This window comes from Rhinolophus sinicus, chromosome 17 (assembly GCF_057876585.1).
Source record: "Rhinolophus sinicus isolate RSI-liver-muscle chromosome 17, RSI-T2T, whole genome shotgun sequence".
Taxonomy (NCBI): domain Eukaryota; kingdom Metazoa; phylum Chordata; class Mammalia; order Chiroptera; family Rhinolophidae; genus Rhinolophus; species Rhinolophus sinicus.
Genome location: NC_142517.1, coordinates 63,224,094 through 63,240,805, shown reverse-complemented (window position 1 = coordinate 63,240,805; position 16,712 = coordinate 63,224,094). Strand labels below are relative to the sequence as shown.

The 16,712-nt window shown below is 34.9% G+C and overlaps 1 protein-coding gene and 1 pseudogene across 14 annotated transcripts in view; both read left to right on the top strand.

Annotated features, from left to right (window-relative positions):
* STXBP5L (syntaxin binding protein 5L) overlaps positions 1–16,712 on the top strand; it is a 228,643-nt gene that overhangs the window by 23,013 nt on the left and 188,918 nt on the right. For all 14 annotated transcript variants that reach the window (XM_074331359.2, XM_019729631.3, XM_074331367.2 and 11 more), the window contains exons 3-4: positions 8,108–8,205; positions 15,907–15,988. In XM_074331359.2, the coding sequence (XP_074187460.2) occupies positions 8,108–8,205; positions 15,907–15,988 (180 nt within the window). The remainder of the gene's footprint in view (positions 1–8,107; positions 8,206–15,906; positions 15,989–16,712) is intronic.
* On the top strand, positions 10,235–10,345 carry LOC141568135 (U2 spliceosomal RNA; annotated as a pseudogene).

Sequence of the window (16,712 nt, the reverse complement as noted above, 5' to 3'; positions counted from 1 at the left end):
GTAGCTCATGAGGGATTCAACCTAAATAAACAGCACATCACCTTTAATAGTCTAACACCATATTAGTTAGTCTTTTTGAATCAGGGAACATAACTCTAAATATAAGCCCATTATTTGTTTGTTTTTAGGGAATATATTCTTAGTGAGAAATGCAAAACAACCTATTTGTCTATCATGTGTCTCTAAGTCTACCATAATTTCGAGTGCAAGTATGTGTATTAGGAGTATGGAATTGGAAAGGTCCTTAATTAACGTAGTTCATTCTCTCTATTTTATAGATGAAGCTGAACACTTAAGTGATGTGTCCAGGTTAGACAGTGAGAGGGGGGGGACCTGAACTAGGTCTCGTGACTCCTAGCACAATCTTCTTCCACGTCATTCTGTCTATAATTTTGTTTCACAAGTTTTTCATTTTCTTTTCTTTTAAAGTGATTTTTATTTTATCCCAGGGCCAAATTATTTTCCTATGACTGCAAATTTTCGTTTTTATTATATATTAATGAAAAAGATTAAGTTCATAGAAATTTGTTTCATAGCTATATAGACACATAAAATAGATTCAATAAAAGATGTAAATAAATTTTTCAAGTATGATACAGAATTAAGTTGAAATGTGTTGAAATGTTAAATAAGTTAGGAATAGAGGCTAGTATAGCCAGAAAGAAAACAAAGGTTTCAGATAAGTAGGAGGTTTAAGTGGAAGTTGTAGGATGATAAGAAAGATGGAATGGGAATGATGACAGGTAAAGATACTGTGAGTGTATAGAGAGAATGCCAAATCTGAGTTCTTGAAAGAAGTCTAGAAGTGTATGAGGCTGTGTTGATGTGAGGCTGATGATACTGATTGGTGTTGCTCAGCTGAGTTAAAAAGAGAGGGGAGAATGATATAGTCAAGGTTTATGATAGAGAGAAGCAAGGATATTGAAAGATATAGGCTGTTAATAGTGCTCAGAGTATAGAGAAAATATATAAGCCAGAAGGCAAAAACCCCCAAGAAGATGAAAATGACTCCTAGGGATGGAAAAACACAAGACAAAACAGTGGCTGTACTTTGGAGCGAGCGATTTAACCCCATTGGAGACTGCTTTGTCCTTCAGTTCTGTGTCCTTTATTGAATCAAAGATGATAGAATTGGATACCATTTAGGGTATACCCATGGTTACTTCATGTTATTAGTGTGCTAGTATTTATATTATTTCTGTCAGTACACATTTTTATGTATATCTCTACTTTTCAGTAGCAAAAATTGGGTGTGTTCATATATATGTGGTTTTTTTTGAAGGTATGTTTTACATGATATTATGAGAGGCGATAGTATGAAATTATAGGGAGATAATATTAGGGAAGGTAAATGCATCTAATTTGAACTTGATTCCCTCATTTTTTTTTTGCCTCTTATAAACAACGTTATTTTATTGTAATAAGAAAAAGTGTATATTTGCATCATATGATTGAATAAATATTAGCTAATAGATACTAAAAGTTTGGTGCTATTCTCTACTATATATCTTTGAAAATTAATCAACTATATTTAATATTAAGTCAAGCAACTTTTTTTAAAATTAGTTTCAGGTGTACAAAACAATGTACTAGTTAGACATTTCACCCCTCACAAAGTGATAACTCTCCACCCCCAATCTATTACCCCTCTGACATTCTATATAGCTGTTACAATTCTATTGACACTATTCCCTGTGCTGTACTCCATATCCCGTGACTATACATATATTAAATTATAGTTGACATTCAATATTATTCAGCTTCAGCTTCAGCTGTACAGTGCAGTGGTCAGACACAGTCCATGACGTGATCTCCCTGATAAGACAAGTGCCCATCTGACACCCTACAAAATCTTTACAACATTATTGATTGTATTCCCCAAACTGTCTTTCATATCCCTGTGACAATATTGTGGATTCCCTCATATTTTTAAAGGACACTTTTCTGTTTAAGTACTGTAAATTTGTATTTACATAGTATGCTCACTTTATAAAGAATATTTATATGCATTATTTCAAGTATGAGTTTTAGATTTTTTGTAAGATTAACAGTGTGATCTATAGTAATGTGCTTTCATTACTATAGAAATTTGAGACAACAGATCCAAATATAGAGATAATTGTATGTTGATTTAAAATTATTCTAAAGATTTTATTTCCATGCTTATAAAATAGTTGGTTACAATTATTCATCTTAAGAATATAAGAGAATAGATGTAGAAGGAAATATTGCTTACAAGTACAAATCAGATTGATGAACTTTAAGAAACCTGTTTAATCATAACACTGAGCTAAGTGAAGGGGACAAATTAAAGGCATAGTCTCTGCTCACAGAGGAGCTTAAAACTTATTTGGGGAGACCAAAGGGTCGTACTTATTCTTCAATAATTTAAAATAAATGCTAAACTGTGTTGTTGGCTTAGAGTTTTAGCAAATATGTCATGTGAGTGAGGCTTGACATAGGATTTGGGCGGTAAATTGGTGAATATTTTATTTTGGAAAAATGTTAATAATTAGGACCTAATTGTTTATCATTATATATAAATAATTTTCTAGTATTAGGTTTTTGTAGACATGTTAAAAGGAGATACTTTTAGCAGCATGAATCACAGAGCAGTAATGAAAACATTTTTGATGTATATAAACAAATAATTGCCTCTTGAATATTGAACCCTGATGGGATTTTGTTGTCACAGCTATAACACAAACTAATTACATCAGCTCTGTAGTTCTAATAGAATTCTAACAGTTGTGTTGTAACTTCTGTAATACTAAATAAGCATTGAGCTATATGAATATAATCCTGCTATTAATCAGATTTCCAGTCCGGTGAAGAATATTTTGTCCCCCTAACCATTTTACATATTAGGAAATACATTATTCAGTGCTGCTGAAGAAAACTTTTGTTTTTATACAAACAAAAAAATTTTAAAAAATTTGAAAGACTTCAAATTAATAACTAAAAATATAAATGGGGATATTCATCCAATTTTTTAGGTAATTGGTTATTGCTAGTAGAGAGAAAAATTAGACTTTTGTTTATTTACTTTGTATCTAGACAATTTATCACATTCTTTTGTTTCTAAAATAGTTTAGTAATCTATTTTGTTTCTTTCCTGTATTTATATATATATATTATTTTGATTTCTTATCTTGCTGAATTAACCTGAATCTGTGAAACAAAGCGAAATAATAATGGGAATAATGAACATGTATAACTTCTTCCTCATTTTAATGGGAATGACTATAGCTTTTTGTTGTTTAGTATCATGTGTTGTTATTTTGTTATTGTTAATATTTATCATCTTTAAGTAGTTTTCCTCTAATCCTGTTTTACTTAAGATGTTTACTTGGATTGACTGCTGAGTTTTATCTAATGCCTTTCCAGAACCCTTTGATAAGATCATGAGGTTTTATCTTTTAATTTGTTGATTTAGTAAATGTCAATACATAACCTAATATTGAGCTTTCTGTTAATTTAAATGAGATTAGGCAGTCAAACTCTGTTTAAATGCAATAGAGACATTTATTTGTTATTTATTTATTTATTTATTACGTACTCTATTTTCATTTTTTAAAAAGATTTTTAGTAAACCTATAGCTAACATACAATATGAGTATTACTTTGAAGCGTATACCATAGCTATTCAACGTTTATATACCTAAAGAAGTGATCACCATGATAAGTACAGCAACCATCTGACACTGTACTATGCTGTCACAGTATTATGGGCTGTATTCCCTATGCTGTATATTATATCCCTTTGATTTATTTGTTTTATACCTGGAAATTTGGACCTCTTATTCCTCTTCACCTTTTTCTCCTCTTTTAAAAATTTTCAATTATAGTTGACATTCAATATTATTTTATATTAATTTCAGGTGTACAGCATAATGGTTAGACATTTGTATAATTTAAGAAGTGACCCCCTGACCAAGATAGTACCCACCTGGCACTATACATAGTTATTACCATGTTATTGACTGTATCCCCTATGCTTTACTTTACATCCCCATGACTATTTGTAACTATCAATTTGTACTTCTTAATCCCTTCACCGTTTTCACCCTGCTGGCCAAACCCCTCCCGTCTATAACCCCGATAAATCTAGCACTATCTGACACCTTACACAGTTATTACCATATTATTCACTATATTCCCTAAGCTTTACTTTCATCCCCATGACTACTTTGTAACAACCAATATGTACTGCTTAACTCTTTTCCCTTTAGCACCCATCCCCCTAATTCTCCTCCCCTCTGTGAACCATTAAAATGTTCTCTGTTTCTATATTATTTGTTTGGGTTTTTTTGTTCTTTAAATTCCACATATAAGTGAAATCACATTGCATCTGTCTTTCTCTGAAACACTTCACTCAGCACAATACCCTCTAGGTCCATCCATGCTCCTGCAGATGTCAAGAGACCATTTCCTTCCATGGTCGAGCAATATTCCATTGTATATATTTACTACCTCCTCCATTTATCCATCGATGGACACCCAAGCTGCCTCTACAACTTGGTCATTGTAAACAATGCTGCAATGAACATGGACACACACATCCCCTCAAAGTAGCATTTTGGGTTTCTTCGGATACATACCCAGAAGTAGGATTACTGGGTCCTTCTTTGTCTCTTGTTACAGAATTTGTTTTAAAGTCTGTTTTGTCTGGTATAAGTATTGCTACCCCAGCTTTTTTTTTCCTCTCATTTCCATTCTCATGAAATATCTTTTTCCACCCCTTTACTTTCAGTCAGTGTATGTCTTTCAATCTGAAAGTGTGTCTTTCAGTCTCTTGTAGGCAGAATATGTAAGGGTTTTGTTTTCTTATGCATTCAGCCACCCTATGTCTTTTGATTGGAGCATTTAATCTATTTACATTGAAAATAATTGTTGATAGAATGTAGGTATTTCCATTTTATTACCGATACATTTTATCCTCCCCCACCCCATCTTAAGTCCCTCTAACATTCCTTGTAATACTGATTTGGTGGTGATGAACTCCTTTAGCTTTTTCTTTTCTGGGAAGCTCTTTATCTTTCCTTCAATTTTAAATGATTGCCTTACTGAGTTGAGTCCTCCTGGTTGTAGGTCCTTGCTTTTCATCACTTTGAATATTTTGTGCCAATACCTTCTGGCCCGCAGAGTTTCTGTTGAGAAATCATCTATCTTATTGGAGCTCCCTTATAAGTAACTAGTTGCCTTTCTCTTGCTGCTTTTAGGATTCTCTCTTTGTCTTTAAACGTTTGCATTTTAATTATGACGTGTCTTGGTGTGGGCCTGTTTGGATTTATCTTATTTGAGACTGTGAACTTCCTGTGCTTGTATTTCTATTTCCTTCGCCAGATTAGGAAAGTTTTCAATCATTATTTCTTCAAATAGGTTCTCAATCCTTTGCTTTCTCTTTTCTCCTTCTGGTACCCCTATGATGTGAATGTTGTTATGCTTGATGTTGTCCCAGAGGTCTCTTAAATTATCCTCATTTTTTTGGATTCTTTTTGTTGTTCTGATTGGGTGTTTCTGCTTGTCTTCCAATCACTGATCTGATCCTCGCTTCATCTAGTCTGCTGGTGATTCCTTCTAGTGCATTCTTCATTTCAGTTATTGTATTGTTCATTTCTGACTGGTTCTTTTTTATGGTTTCTATGTCCTATTTTATGCTTGCTATCTCTTTGTTGAAGTTCTCACTAAGTTCCTTGAGCATCTTTATAACCAGTGTTTTGAACTTTATCTCTGGTCGGTTGCTTGCCTCCATTTTGTTTAGTTCTTTTGCTGCAATTTTCTCCTGCTCTTTCATTTGAGATGTATTTCTTTGTTTCCTTATTTTGGCTGCCTCTCTGTATTTGTTTCTATGTAATAGGTAGATATGCTACATCTCCCAGTCTTCACTTGGTAACCTTATTGCATAGGTGCCCTGTGGATCCCAGTGGCACAGTCTGCTGGTCACCTGTGCTGTGTGCTCCATGTTTGTCCCTTGTGTGGGTTCTATGTGCTCTCCTGTTATAATTGAGCCTTGATTGCTATTGACACATCAGTGGTGAGATTAACCCTCAGGCTCACTCACTGTGGGGCTTGGCCACATCCACGGCTTATAGACTGCTGTGTGGGCATCTTACCCCACTGAATGGGATTCACCCCAGTGGGCTCTGGTGCCTGTTGAATCACCCTTTGGGTGTACTGCTTGTGGGGCTAATTTGGTGTCGCTCTGCTGTGGTCTGAAGCCAGCCTCCAAGTATGTTGGTTCTTGGGCCTCTTGGGAGGGGCTCTGGTGCAGCCCCAGGTCGGCCACTGCCTGTGACTGGCTGGGGACTACCTGGTAGGAGCTCTAAAGCAATCCGTGGTTTGTTACTGCCTGTGCTAAACCTGGAGGTGCATGAGAGAGGCCATGCTGTGAACCAAGGATGGCTGTCCCTAGTACCAGGCCTGGGGTAGCTCCACCAAAAGCCAGGACACCCCAAGGCCTGATGCTGCCTGCCAGCTGTGTAAGGTTCAGCCGCTGATAAAGTTTCACGTGCTATGCAAGCTGGGCAAGCCAGGGCCTCAGGGAGTCACCAAGGTAGGAAAAGTTGTGTTCACCAGGTTAATACAGATTCTTGTTTGGTGCCAGTGTTGAGCCTGGAGCTACTCAACAAAAGTCACAGAGCACACGGAGGCCAGCTGCCTCCTACCTGGGGCTCATGGATGCCTGATACTTGTCCAATAAAGAGTGTATTGTGTGTAGGGCTGGATGCTTGCTGAGAAAGTGCCTCTGGTGTTGGAGGAGTTGGGTGGGGTGGGATCTCAAGGAGTCACCAGGTTGGAGCTCACCAGACAAATTCAGATTTGTTTGGTCATGGACATTGGGGAAGGGCTCAACACATGAAAGATGGTACTCGCCTGCTGGGTGCACAAGAGAAAGACCCCACACGGGGAAAATGACTCCTTCTTTATATTCTTACTTATAAAAATTCTGTTGAGCCAGACTTCAGATGGTTCTCCAGGTTGATTTTTCTATGATTTAGCTGTATTTATAATGTGTTCATAGAAGGAGGCAAGCACAGCATGTGTCTACTCCACCATCTTGTATCTCTCCTCTCAGAGACATATTTTTAAATTTTATTTTCTTTTCCATTGATATGAGGGAAAATTACCAATGATATCCTTCTATTCGTCCATCTATTCGTATTATTTTTTGGGATGCATTTTAAAATAAGTTGCAGATGTCAGTACACTTTATCTTTTAAAACTTCAGTATGCTTATTATTAACTAGATCTCAATATTTGTTCATAATAAATTTTTTATTTTTTGAGTTACAATTTACATACAGAGAAAGCACACGTTGTACCATTTGATGAATTTTGACTTATGTATACATTTGTGTAATCCAAACCTCTATCAAAACATAGAATATTACCTTCACTCAATAAAGTTCCTTCATACCCCTTCACAGTCAGTTCTACTCAAGTCAAACACTATTCTGATTTTTTTCACCATAGTTTAGTTTGCTTGTTCAGAATTTAATATAAATGTAATCATACTATATGCACTCTTTTGTGTATTGGTTCTTTTACTTAGCATAATGTTTTTGAAAATTTTCCATGTTGTTGCATCTGTCAGTAGTTTTAATCTTTTTACTCTTGAGTAGTATTCCATTGTATAGTATACCAGTTTTGGGTTTTGATTTTTTTGTTGGACACCTGGGCTGTTTCTAGGTTGTTATGTATAAAGTTGTTAGGGACATACTTACATAAACTATTATACATACGTTGAATATATGTTCTTCATTTTCTTGGAGATATATATATATATATATATATATGTATGTATATATATATATATATATATATGTATGTATGTATGTATGTGTGTGTATATATATATATATATATATATATATATATATATATATATATATATGGAATTTCTAGGTCATACAACAGGTATATGTTTAATTTTATGATAAGTGACATTTTTCCAAAGTGGTTGTGTCATTTTACTCCTACCAACAATATTTGCTAGTAGTTTTCTTTAATTAAAAAATTACCATTCTAGTGGTTGCATAGTGGTATCTTGTGATTTTAATTTTAATTTTGCTGATGACTATTTTTATTATTTGCTCTCTTTCAGACAGTTCGGCATGGTTTTCCTTATCAACCCACAGCATTAGCCTTTGATCCAGTTCAGAAAACCTTGGCTATTGGGACAAGAACAGGTGCTATACGAATGTATCCTTAATTTTTGGTTCATTATTTACTATATTAATACCAATTACGTTTCCTTAAATACTCAGGTAAGTGAAATAATTATGACCAAATAAAGTTTACTGTTTCTTTAGAAGTGAGTAATGATTGTGAAACCTGCATTTTCAAACTTATTGGCATATATTTAATGTCTGTGACATAAATGTGATGTCCCTTCTTTAGTTCCTGATGTTGGTAATTTGTATCTTCTCTTTTTTCCTGACCATCTGGATAGAAGCTTATCAACTGTATTGATTTTCAGAAGAACCAACTTTTGGTTTCATTGCTTTTCTGTATTGCTTTCCTATATTCTATTTCACTGATTTCACTTTGATCTTTTTATTTCCTAATTTTGCTTAACTTTTGCTTTAATTTGATATTCTTTTCTTAGTTTCTTAAGGTGGAACTGAGGTCATTGATTTGAGAACTTTCTTCTTTCCTGAAATATATCTGTAGTGCTGTAAATTTCCTCCCAAATTTTATTTTAGTGTCATCCCATTTTTTAAAATTAAACTTGTTATTTTGAGTAGTTGTAGATTTAATTGTAGTTGTAAGAATTCATACAGAGAAATCCCATGTATTCTTTACCTAATTTCCAATAGTAACATATTATAAAACTTCAGTGTAATGTCACAACCAGGTTATTGATATTGATGCACTCAAGGTCCAGAACATTTCTATCATCACAAGGATTCCCCGTGCTGCCCTTTTATAGTCATACTCTATCTCTCCCATTTTCTCACTCCCACACCTGACTGCTGACAGTCACTAATTTGTTCTTAATTTCAGTAATTTTACCAATTTAAGAATGTTATGTAAATGGAATCATACAGTATGTGACCTCTTGGGATTGGCTTTTTTCACTCAGCATAATTCTCTGAAGATTCATCCAAATTGTAGTGTGTATCAGTTCATTTTTTTTTTTTTATTGTTGAGCCCTATTCCATGGTATCAATATACCACACTTTGTTTAACCATTCACTTATTGAAGGATATCTGGTTTCTAGTTTTTGGCTATTATGATTAAAGCAGCTATGAACATTTGTGTGCATGTTTTTGTGTGAACATAAGTTTTCCTTTCTTTGGTATAAATGCCAAGGAGTGCAGTTGAGGGGGTTGTATGGTAGTTTCATGTTTAGTTTTATAAGAAGATGCCAAAATATTTTTCAGAGTGGTTGCAACATTCTACATTCCCACCAGCAGTGTATGTGTGATTCTATATCCCTACATCATGACCAGCATTTTGTGCTGTTTTATTTGTTCTTTTATTTCAGCCATTCTGATAATTTTGTAGTGACATCTCATGTATATATATGTATTCTTATATATTCTAAATACTAGTCCTTTATCAGATTTGTGGTTTGTGGTTATTTTCTTCCAGTCTTTAATTTGTCTTTCACCCTTTTAATAGGATCTTTCAGAGACCAGTTTAACAGTTTTTTTCTTTATAGATTGTGCTTTTGGTATCACCTCCTAGACTTTTCCTAAGCCTGAATCTTAATTACTTTCTTTTATTTTTTTCCTAAGAATTTTGTAGTTTTACATTTTATATTTAGGAACAGGTTCTTTTTTCAGTTGATTTATTTGTATTGTCTTTGTTTTGGTGTTGGGGTAATACCATCTTCAAAAGGTGACTTGAGACATGTTCTCTCCTGTTCTCTGGAAGAGATTCTGTAAAATTAGTGTTAATTTTTGAAGCGTTTGGTAGACTTCTCTTGTGAAATTACCTGAGCCTGGTGATTATTGCATGAGAGATTTTATGTTACAAATCCAACTTATTTAGTAGTTACAGGGTTATTTTGGTTTTCTATTTTATCTTAGTTGAATTTTGGTAGTTTGTAGTTAGTCTTACTAGTAGTTTATACATTTTATTGACTTTTCTTTTTTTTTTTGAGGAACCCACATTTGGTTTAATTGATTTTCTCAATTTTCTTGGTTTTAACACAGTTTTACATTAAATTTATTGGGGTGACATTGGTTGGTAAAATTATATAGATTTTAAGTGTATAGTTCTATCACTTCTTGGCCTTTTGGCTAAGATAAAAGTGTAGTATCTGTTCTTAACAGTTTAAGTGTACAATTCTATGATACATCATCTGTATATCACATTGTGTGTTCACCATCCAGAGTCAGTTCTCCTTCCATATGTTTCACCCCCTTTACCCTCTTCTACCTCCCCACTCTGGTAACTACTAAACTGTTGTCTGTGTCTATGAATTTTTTCTTGTCTTGTTTGTTTGTTGCTTTCAGTTTTATATTCCATATAAGTGAAATCATACGGTTCTCACTTTTTCTGTCCGACTTATTTTGCATAGCATGATAATCTTAAGATCCAGCCATGTTGTTTCAAATGGCAGTATTTCATCTTTTCGTACAGCTGAGTAATATTCCATTGTATATATGTACTGCATCTTCATTTCCTTGTTTTAATTGAGGTATACTTGACACACAATATTGTATTAGTTTCAGGGATTGACTTAATTTCCTTCCCTTGCTTATCTTTGAACTTATTTTGCTCTCTTTTTTTTCTAGTTTTTTGAAGTAGTAACTTAGGTTATTGATATGATATAATTTCTCTTTTCTAAGGTATGCATTTAGTGTTATTAATTCTCCTCTCAGCATTGCTTCAATGAGTCCTACAAATTTTGATATGTGTATTTTAATTTTCATTCAGTTATATGTAGTTTTAAAAATCTCCTTTGAACGTTTTCTTTGAACCATGAATTTTTAGAAGTGTTTTATTTGGCAAGTGTTTAGATATTTTCTTAACTTTCTGTTACTGATTTGTAGTTGGAGTTCATTGTGGTAAGAAAACACACTCTATGATTTCAGTTTTTAAAAATTTGTTAAGGTTTCTTTTGTGGCCAAGGATATGGTTTGTGTCTATGAATGCTCCATGGACTCTGGAAGAACATGTGCATTCTTTCATATTGAGTGAAGTGTTCTATATTTGTTACCTAGATACTGTTGGTTGCTTGTATTGTTGAGCTCTATATATCTTTGCTAATTTTCTGTCTGATAATTCTATCAACTCTTGAGAATGGAGTAAATTAGATTCTCCAACTCTAATGTATTTGTTTTTCTTTTCAGCTCTATTAGTTTTTGCTTTTTGTATTTTTGAGGCTCTGTGGTTTGGTGTGCACACATTTAGGATTGTTATGTCTTCCTGGTGGATTAGTCCCTTTATCATTATGTAATGTCTTTATTTGTCTCCAGTAATTTTCTTTGCTGAAATCTACTTTATTTGATATTAATATAGCCACTCCTGCTTTTTTTTTTTTTTTAATGATGTTTGCATGGTATATCTATTTTCATCCTTTTACTTTAACTTACCTATGTCATTGTATTTGAAGTGAGTTTGTTATGAACAGCATATTTTTGGATCATTTTCTTTCTTTCTTTTTTCTTTGTCAGGTACAATTGACATATACCATTATATTAGTTTCAGGTGTACAACATAGTGATTTGATATTTGTGTATATTGTGAAATGATCACCAAAATAAGTCTAGTTTACAGGCATCATATAGTTACAAAAATTTCTTTTCCTGTGATGAGAACTTTTAAGATCTATTCTCTTACCAACTTTCAAATGTGCAATACAGTATTATTAATGATAGCCACCATGCTATACATTATATCCCCAGGTATTATTTAATTTATAACTGGAAGTTTGTACCTTTTGACCACCTTCATTAATTTCGCCTACCCCTGAACCCCAATTCTACAACCACCAATCTGTTCTCTGTGTCTATGATTTCTGTTTTGTTTGTTTGTTTTTGGTAGTTTCCACACATATGTCAGATCATACAGCATATATCTTTCTCTGACTTATTTCACTCAGCGTAATGCCCTCAGTACCACTTTGTGTCTTTTGATTGGAGAATTAGTCCATTTAAAATGTAGATATTTGAAACAATTAATGATAGGTAAGTACATACTATTGCTATTTCTTTGCTTTCAGACATGTTTTAGTTTCTTTTTTCCTTTCTTCCTCTCTCACTCTTTTCCTTTGTGATTTATTTTTTTGTGTATGTTGTTTGTGTGCTTTAATTCCTTTCTCTTTATCTTTTGTGTAACTACTATAGGTTTTCTCTTTGTGGTTACCATGAAGCTTACATAAAACATCTTACAGATATGACAGTCTATTTTAAGCTACTAACAACTTACTTTGAATCACAAAAACCCAACACTTTTACTTCCCCTCTCCAAACATTTTATGGTATTGTCACACTTTACATCTTTTTATATTGTTCATCCATTAACAAATTATTGTAGCTATGGTTATTTTTAATTTTATTGTCTTTAGCTTTTATCATAGAGGTACAAGTAATTTATATACCACCATTACAGTATTAGCATATCTGGATTTAACTACATATTTACTCTTACCAGTGAGTTTTATACTATTATGTGTTTGTGTTGTTGCCTAGTGTTCTTTCATTTCAACTTGAAGAATTATCTTTAGCATTCTTATAATGGTAGGTATGAACTCCTTTAGCTTTTTTTTTTGTCTGGGATATCTTTAGCTCTCCTTAATTTCTGAAGTACATTTTTGCTGGGTGTAGTATTCTTGGTTGGTGGTTTTTTTTCTTTTACTATTTTGAATATATCACCCTACTGTGTCCTGGCCTGCAAGGTTATTATAGAAAAATCCACTGATGGGCTCACAGGGTTCTTTTGTATGTGATGAGTTGTTTTTATCTTGCTGCTTTCAAAATTCTTGTCTTTGACCTTTAACATTTTGATTATAATATGTCTCATAATAGTCATGTTTGGGTTCATCTTGCTTGAGTTCCTTTGAGCTTTTAATTTTTTAATTCAAATTTTTATTTGTTTACATTTAGGTACTTGTTTTTTTTGTATTATAAAGGAATTTTAGCATTGATTATTTAACATATTATGGTACAAGAAATTTTATGTAACAAATAATTACAAAACACAAGAACAGATACAAGGTACAAGAAATTTTATGTACCAGTAGCAAATTTACAATATTTACACATCATAGAAGGCCAAGAATTCTTCGTTGTTGCAAGTTCGTCATAAGTTCAACAAAACTGATGATCATATTCCAGGGTATTATTTTGCATACAGATATTGTTATTGATTTCTAGAGTTGCACTTTTAACCCATAAGCATAAATAAAATAACTAAAAACATTTATATAGATATGGAATTAGTACTACCATGTACAATGCACATCCTTATTTTTCCCTCACAAATTTGTGCAAAAAAGTATACATTATACATGGCAAAATATGGTAATTTCAAATAATTTGCCTTCAGTTTTGCTGATTTTTTCTTCTGCATGATTAGGACTGTTAGCAAAACTCTCTACTGAATTTTTCAATTCTGTTATTGTATTCATCAGTTCTAGGATTTATGTTTGGTTCTTTTTTGCGGTTTCTATTTCTTTTTATTAAATACATTTTGTTCATGAATTGTTTTCATGATTTTGTTTATTTGTCTATCTGTGTTCTGTTGTATTTCATTCAGTTTCTTTAGATGATTATTTTGAATTCTTTGTCAGGCAAATCATAGATCTCCCTTTCTTTGGAGTCATTTGCTAGAGTTCTGTTAGTTTTCATTGGTAGTATCTAATTTTCCTGAGCTATGTAGCCTTGCATTGGTGTCTGTGCATTTGTGAGAGGAAACACTTCTTCCAGTCTTTACATACTGGTTTCAGGTGATAAAGACCTACGTTTGTTCCCTGAGTTGATAGGATTACCCCTTTAATTGCAGTTGTATTAGGTTGGAGCTGGTTATGAGGCTGTCACTGGGTCTGCAGTGGGGTCTGTGGTTAGTGGGTTTGTTACCAGGGCTGAGGCTGGATGGATTCCTTCTGGTGCCTGGGTGGATGCAACTGCCTCCAGTACCTTGTTCAGTAGGGTGGTACTTGGACAAGGGTCCACATGTGAGTTCTCAGACGGTGAGCCTATTACCAGGTAAATTACCTGCCTCCAGGTCCCTGGGAGGACTGCTGCTTAATCACTGAGTAAGTCCCTGAGTGGGCAACACTGACCCTGAACTGTGGCTGTCAGGGCTGTTTCAGATTCCACAGTCAAGACTGAGATTCACAGACCTGGCTCTGCAAGACATGGATTGGCATGTTTTCCGTCCAGGTCACTGAATAGGCTGGATTGGTCCCTGACCATGACTAGACGGGCTGGAGTGGCACATAGGGCCCTTTCAGGATCTCCTGTGGTGCAAGTCATGTTTCTCTCTGGGTCCCTGTGCTGGTAGGACTGCTCATGGTTTATAGCTTGGAGGGGCTGAAGATGATTATAAGGCCTTTGGAAGGTCTCCAGGAATACTGACAGGAGTGTTTCCTGCTGGGTCCCTGTAGCAGCAGGACTATTCACAGACTGAAGTTGGGTGGGGCTGGAACAGAGTATAGGGCCCGCTTAGAGTCTCCAAGGTTGCAGGCAGGGATGTTTCCCACTGGGACCCTGGACCCTCAGGACTGCTGGCTGACTATGGCTGTGAGGGGGCTAGGGCTATGTACAGGGCCCTTTCAGGTTCTCCAGGGAAACAAATGGGAGTGTTTCCTTCCTGGTCCCTTTTCCAGGAGGCCTGCTTATGGACTATGGCTAGAAGGAACCTGGAATAGAATATAGGGCCCTTTCAGGATTTCCAAATGCGAGTGGCTCCAGCTATGACCTTGGACCCTTAAGACTTTTGGCAGACCGTGGCTGTGAGGAAACTGGAGCTATGTATAGGGCTCTTTCAGGATCTCTGGGAGCACACAGATAGAAATTTATCATGCTTGCTGCCTGTGCCAGCAGGCTGCTCATCAGAGCAGCTCAGCATAGATGGGGTGTGGGGCCTGGTCCCTTTCAGAATTTTGGGGGATGCAGATGAAAATGTCTCCTATGGGGTCCGTGTGCCAACAAGATTGTTCATGAAATATGTCTGGGATGGTCTTGAGCTCTGTTACAGAGCCATTTCAGAATCCACAGTAGAACCAAATTTGTCAGGCTTACCTCCAGGGGCTTCTGAACTGCAGCAGAGAGGGGCTGGTTCAGAGGCCTCGTGCGGTTCCACAGCAGGGACCAAGGTCTGTGCCTATTACCTGATGCACAGGTGAGTGTGACTCCTCTGGGTCTCTTGGTGTATGGCATTTGCTCGTTACAAATGCAAAGCCAAACAAGGCTATAGCTGAGTTCTCATGGGGGTACAGAGCTATTTCTATTTCTGTAGCCAAGACCACAGTCAGTGAGTCAGCCGCCTGGGTGTGAGCCTACCTTCTCAAAATGGCTCTCTTCATTCTTGGACTGCATCAGGATTTCACAGTCTCCTACTTGGATCTGGAAGCTCCCACGAAAGCACTTTTCCCTGTGTATGGATGCCAAAATATTGTTTTTGAGGGCGGATACATGTGATGGATGTCTTATTTGGCTATTTTGCTGATGTCCTTGCCATGTAATATAATTTGCATCAACAAAGACTAAGATTTTTCAACTTTTTTTTTTTTTTTTTAGTTTCAGGTGCACAAGACAAAGCAAAACTTAGACGTTTATCATTTATATCCCTCACACTGTGTGAACCCCCCTCCCTCAACTCTTTGTTTACAAAAATTAGGATAACTAAAAAGCAAAACATCATCTATTAAGTTCGTTTCTTCTTTATTCATTAATATTAGTGCTAAGTAAAATGTTAGAATCCTTGACTTTTATTTACATTAGACTTGGGAGACCTGGTGTTGATTGTTATTGCCAACACGAAAGTGGTGCAGCTGTCCTGCAGCTCCAGTTCTTGATCAATGAGGTAAGGATTTTTTTGACTATTTATCACAAACACACACACATACACACACGTGAACTGCATCTGTTGATGTAATCTTTTTATATTATGATTCTAAATGCTTGAAAATATATATGTATGCAATATTATTCATGATCACACTTTTCATAAAAGACTATACTCCTGTATTTGTCAATTTACTAAATTTCAAAAGAAAATGTGTGTATGTATTAGAAGATCCTGCTATTGTGACTGTGTAGCATAATTTATAGATTATTTAAATTTTTTAAAAAAATTACTAAAATTCTTTGATTGCTTGCCTGACCATTAAACTTTCTTTCTACACACTCTTCTCCCACCAACTTAACCTTTATAATGCTAACTTCATGTTTTGTCTTTATTCCATGAAATAATCTTTTCACTTATTTACCTATGGGCTCTTTTTTCTGTATATAATATGGACTCGTTGGTATATGTATGCATTTGTGTTTATTTATGTGCCCATAGCTATTATGACAGTTGGCTGCCAACCCTATCATTATTTTTATAGACCTATGGTGATGAGGCACTCCCTAAAGAAAATGTATGTATTTATAAAGTTCAGAAAGGTTGAAGATCTTCCATTAGTCGAAGGCTACTTTAATGCCTTCTTTACTCAGATTTTTATAGTAGATCCTTGAGCCTTCTAGAGCTCTTTTATATTAAGTGAGACAGTCAGTGCAAAAATTCTTTAAGAGTTTGTGCCATA